Below are 6,077 nucleotides of genomic sequence, written 5' to 3' on the forward strand. Positions count from 1 at the left end.
TGTATTTTGCCGGTTGAGTTTGTACTATTAACTTGGATCGGATGTGTGCATCTTAACTATGCAGAAACCGGCTGTAATGGTTAAAAAAATTAAATAATAAAGCACCATTTATCAAAATAAAGTATTCATATTTTAATGAATGTTAGAACTAGCTAAGGTGGTAAAATGAACAAGAAGAACATTAAGATTACTAGTCGACAACCCATGCATTTTCACATATTGGTATTAAAACTAATTCTTTTTCTTGGGGTGCTCCTATTATAGATGCATGCAAATTGTACATAATCGGTGGAGGTGAAAACAGCCCTGAATTTGCATATACGATAAACATGGCTAACCAACAGCTGCATATATCTCGTGAAAGAGGTAATGCACCACACTATGACATCATGGATGTCGGCTATATGTTTTCTAGTAATTCTATTATTATTTTTATTTATAGACATTGCCTACAATGTAGGCACATGAACTTCACCACCACACCCGCACACTAACACAATTTCTATGTAATATCGAGTTGCCTCGGATCTATATTGATGAAGTAACCAAGGGCACCTCGCTACCGACAGAAACACCTCCCACTGAACAAGTATTCCACTTCGATGAGACACACATGGTGCTAAATCTGGAGTTTGATCCCTTGTGGACTACGGGCAGCCATCCTCCTAACAATCTAACCACATCTTGGTTCTCAAAATTATTCACTCATACAGTACAACATATGTCTTCATTTAATAGTTTATTTTGATATCTTAATTTCATATTACAAATATATGAATATTAGAATTTTCTTGAGTCTTGTTTAGAATATGACACACTTTCACTTTATTCAAAACCAGAAACGTACAGATGAATGTGAATAGTATTAATAATTGCCATATAGTAATTATATTGATCTGAAAAATTGTTAAAAACCAGGTCCAAATATTTTCCCAAAGTAAATAGTTTTTATGAATACTATTTTCTTTGGGAATAATTAGTAGGTAATCTCATTGAAAGACACGTTTTGACAAAAATAAAATAAAATATGGTTACCTTTTATTATACCGAACTGCACAATACAATTTACTACAAATTTGAAGTTATGTGGATTGAAAAATTGACATAATCTTTTTGTATCACGGCATGTTTAAAAAAGGTGTGTATACATTGTGACAAATATTACTACCTCTTTCCATAAAAAAGACATTGAAAGCTTGTCTAAATTCAAATGTATCTAGACATTTTTTAGTGCATGTATACATTCAAATTTAGACGAACCTATCAACATCTTTTTATGGACGGAGGGAGTAATATTTTACTACATATTTTACATCTTTTTATCAACATCTTTGAATGATCTTTTTTTAGATCATTATTTGAATGATCTTGGTTCCAGTTTTTTAACATAATCACTACCACTGTTTAAACCAAACGATGATCAGAAATCAGAATACACATGATTCATACAAGCACCTAGTTAATAACTGTTCGTAAGAAAAATGTTTCATATCAAACAAAAACTTTTTTTAGTTATAAAATTAGGAGAAGTTTTTGTTCACCGGAGTAAAATAATCGTACTACTGGACATACTACACTATATGCATGCGAGCTAAGTCATCTGGTTACCATGGCCATCCATATATAATTGTATGGCCGTCACTATATATATTTGCGGTTGGTACAACGAACCCAGGTGGCTACCAAGCCAGACAATCGGCCAAATAAACTATCTGATGACTCCTTCGCGTAAGTTAAATCAGAGCTCGCCATAAGTACAATTGGAGGAAATTAACATACGTATACATAAGGAACCCTAGAGTTATAATTTTCTTATTTGAATGTAGTTCTTGTACAATTATATCCGAATCATAGACGACTGCATAATCGTAACAGTGTTAATGAATTTGCCCTCCCAAAACACGGGAACATCAGTTACAGAGGAAAAAAATGGTCCATGATACTTTGAAAACTTGAAATTGAAATTGCTTTAGCTGCTTGACAGGCCAATAAGCTCAACTATACTTTTTTTTTTTTGCGAATAAGCTCAACTATACTTAGAAGAAATAGAAATAGTTAACATAGATTTATCGTGTTTTTCCCTAATTGATATCCTCCATGTTTGGTCTCGGTTTAGCAGATGGGCAGGGGCTCGCCGTACCATTCCTTGAGGCATTCAAGCAGCGGGTCAATGTGCTTGCCTTGGTTGATGGCCACGAGCACCTTGTTCAGCTCCTCCCCCGGTGACCGTGTCTTCTCGCCGGTAAGAAAAATGGTTCCGAGTTCCTCACGCACAAACCGGTAAAGAGGGTACGAGCGGCACTCGGTGATTCTGTTGGGTGTCGTAGCCGTGCCTCTCTCTACCGCGGCACGTGCGGCCTCAACCGCCATGGGCAGCGCCGTGCGTAGCTCTTCCTCGAACTTGGTGACCTTGGCAAAGACGGAGGTCTCCATGTCGAGCTCAGCAACGCCGTTGGCCAGTGCTCTCTCCACGAGCACGCCACGAAGCTTCTTCATCAGTGGGTAGTTTTGGCTGCATGGATCATCCGCGTAGGCAAAAACCGCCTCACGGTCTATCTCTTGGAGCATGTCCTTCTCGCAGAAGCGAGCGACATGAAGACCACCGGTGGAGTTGGTGCTCAATGTCTTGTTGGCCACTGTCATCACACAACTCTTGACGGCGCTCCGGACGTTCTCCTCGATGTGGCGAAGATCGATGGCCTGGCAAAGGGCAACCAAGAACGTCGATGACATGAGCTTCAAGATTTCAATGGCCTCCTCGGTCTTCCTCGCGGAGATGAGACCCAACGAATTCACGTCCTGGTTGTGCTGCTCGGCACTCTGGACATGGTTGGTCACCGGGTTGCCCAGGAACTGCAGCTCAGAGCAGTATGAGGCCATGGCGATCTCGGCTCCCTTCAATCCATAGTCCAAGCTCGGGTTGCGGCTGCCGGACAGGTTGGATGGCAGTCCGTTGTTGTAGAAGTCATTCACGAGCTCTGAGAACTGCGCGAACATGAGCTTGCCGATAGCGGCTAGGGCAAGGCGGGTGTTGTCCATGGACACACCAATGGGTGTACCTTGGAAGTTGCCGCCGTGGATCGCCTTGCCGCGGGAGACATCGATCAGTGGGTTGTCGTTGACGGAGTTGATCTCACGCTCGATTGACTTGGTTGCAGCACGAATAACCTCGATTTGAGGACCAAGCCATTGGGGTGACGTGCGGAGCGCATACCGGTCCTGCTTCGGCTTCATCAGTGGGTCAAGATCGCCAAGCTTCTTTGCAAGCTTCATGTAGGAGCTTCCCTCCAAGATGTGCTCCATGATCGCAGCAGCCTCTATTTGTCCAGGGTGATGCTTGAGCTTGTGAGTCAAGTGGTCGGTGTACTCTGGCTTGCCGTTCATGACCTCACAAAACACGGCAGAGAGGACCTCTGCCATGACGGAAAGAATGTTTGCCTCAAAGAGCACGGTTGAGGCGAGACCAGAGCCGACGGCTGTGCCATTCACCATGGCAAGACCTTCCTTTGGCTGCAACTCGAAGAAGCCACCGTTGATGCCGGCAATCTTGAACGCCTCAGCGGCATTCACTTTCCTGCCATCCGGTGCAACCGCTACCGAGTTCTGGCGGCCGGTGACGAGACCGGCGATATAGGAGAGCGGGACCAAGTCACCGGAGGCGGTGATGGTGCCTCGGAGTGGCAAACACGGCGTGACGTTGGCATTGAGCAGTTTGGCAACGGCCTCGAGGATCTCGAACCGGATTCCAGAGTATCCCTGAAGGAGGGTGTTTATGCGGACGAGCATGGCCGCGCGCGTCGCTCCAGCGGACAGAACATGGCCGTCGGAGCCGGTGCCGAACGCGCCCGCGTTGAGGAACCTGATGAGCTCCCTCTGCAGGGCGCCGCCCTCCTTGGTCCTCCGGTGGGACGTGGCGCCGAAGCCGGTGGTGACGCCGTAGCTGTCGACGCCGTTGGCCATGCTGTCCATGACCCAGTCGCTGCTGGCCTTGACGCGCGCGCGGGCAGACTCGTCGAGCTGCACCTTGGCGTCGCCGGCCGCGGCCACCGCCGCGACCTTGGCGATGCTGAGGCTGGCGCCCTCGATCGTGACGACGGGCTGCCGGTACTCGGCCACCATCCGCTTCACCTCGTCCAGGTGGCTCCCCGTCAGCGCCTCCGCGGCCTTCCCCCAGTTGAGCGGGTCGGCGTGCTGGATCGCCGCCGTGCATAGGGCGCCATTATTGCACTCCATTGCAGCCGGCTGATGAGAAGGAGTTACTGGACGCACTGACTGAATGGGCTGAAGAAGATTAGAGCGCAGTAGCGGAGATGGATGAGCTAGTGCTGTAGCTCGCTGGACTGGGGATTCTTGGAGCGAAATGGATGGGGGTGCCAGGTTTAAATAGGAAGGGGAATGGACTTGGCACGCGCACGAATGCCGGTCAAGGCCAAGACCAACGGTGGTTTCCACCTGCCTGAGACGCGAGTTAGCGAACAAAAACACGTTCAGCATAGGGTTGGTGCGCGCGCTCAATATATGGGTTGAAAACTAGAAAAATACTGCATAGTCATTGTTTGCGGTTGTTGCCTGGTTGGTGCGGACTGCCCCATGGGGTTGGTGCGGACACCATGGATCCCATGGCCCGGCTGACCGAGCTTGCTGCTACTCTGCGTTTATGCTCCGTTAACTAATTGGCTGGCTTTTGCTTTGCAGCTCCATTTTGGAACCCTTGAACGGGTACGATTTGAACGAAGCCACGCCCACGCAGTCTGACTTCTTTTTTTATAAAATGGGGAGTGGAGGCACGGCTTCTGCATGATGCACACAGGCATGGTTTCAATATTCAGAATTCAAAAGTTTGACAAAAATTAACCAACGAAAAAATAAAAGATATTAGGCCTATGCACCTTGTATCCTCTTAGAAAGCCACCAGCCATCCAGATTGTAAATAGCCCGAGCAGCCACACTTGCGAAGCTGGAGCTCAAGTCACCTTGATGAACCACTTTAATGTGGTATAAAATTTCAGCAATCAAAATGGCTACTATAATAGACTATAATAAAAGACTCTGAATGCATCAAACGAGGATATCAAGAATTTAATTTTTTTACTATGATGATAGAATAGGGACTACATTCTTGAAAAAGATGTCTAGCATCTTCAAATTTCCGAAATACATCAAGTTCAACACCAAGGATCAATAATCGACAATGAAGCATACTAGAATGGCTAAAATTATATAGTACTAGAGTAACACAATTTTAAACATTACATTTTAGTACTATCGAATTTGCTTTTGCTTGGATCATATTTAATCTCCACTTTCCAATTGACGTCTTCTGGAACATCTCGTGATACTTCTTTTCTTTTGAGAATAAATTCTCCATAACACTATGTTTGTTACATAAAAGTTTCACACCTTGCCTAACGAATGAAGCTTTAGGATTACATGTGCGTATACCCTACATAAAACTATAACTGTATATTTATGAGATTTTATCTGCAAGAAATAGTTTTCGACAAAAGAAGTGAAAAATTACCAACACGACGACTCGAATCTGTCAAATTTGATGTAGAAATCTTGGTCATGCTCTAGCTAGCGCGACCGATACTAAGCGGACCACAACCACCAACAAATGGACAAAGAAAAAAGGCGAGGCTATAGGGCTTGCAGTTGGCTGGTGATCGAAGGAGCTATTGAGCCGCTGCAACGGTCCCGGGTAGTACCCCTACTAGATTTGTTTGTGCTTTCCTTTTATGCATCATCATAATATCATGCATCATGTCATCCATGTTATAAAAAATAAAACTAGTTTTTTTAAACCAAATTATATGTTTTTCCCTCTCATATGGTTTCTATATTAAACCTCATCTTCTATTCATTTAACTAAACCCTATAACAAAACTATATATTTTATTTTATTTTTGCTATAAAACCTTTGGATCTTAGCCTTTCTAACCTGAGCCTTCCCTCTCTCTGGCCCATCTTCCCGACTCCTCGCTGTAGCCCGTTCCATCCCACCACCTTTCTTCCTCTGGCCCGAGGCCACTTCCTTCCCAGCCCATACCCCTTCGACGAAAGGATTTCCTCCTCCT

The 6,077-nt window shown here is 45.1% G+C and overlaps 1 protein-coding gene across 1 annotated transcript; it reads right to left on the bottom strand.

Moving 5' to 3' along the window:
• Positions 1-2,112: 2,112 nt before the first annotated feature.
• LOC124687903 (phenylalanine ammonia-lyase-like) lies at positions 2,113-4,134 on the bottom strand. The gene has a single exon (XM_047221631.1). It carries the CDS (start codon positions 4,117-4,119, stop codon positions 2,113-2,115), a length of 2,007 nt encoding a protein of 668 aa, XP_047077587.1. The 5' UTR covers positions 4,120-4,134.
• Between the last annotated feature and the right edge of the window lie 1,943 nt (positions 4,135-6,077).

The sequence above is a fragment of the Lolium rigidum genome, chromosome 2 (genome assembly GCF_022539505.1).
Source record: "Lolium rigidum isolate FL_2022 chromosome 2, APGP_CSIRO_Lrig_0.1, whole genome shotgun sequence".
NCBI classification, from domain to species: domain Eukaryota; kingdom Viridiplantae; phylum Streptophyta; class Magnoliopsida; order Poales; family Poaceae; genus Lolium; species Lolium rigidum.

Coding starts and splice junctions, on each gene's coding strand:
- LOC124687903 (XM_047221631.1), bottom strand. CDS start 4,119: ATGGTGGCCGAGTACCGGCAGCCCGTCGTCACGATCGAGGGCGCCAGC.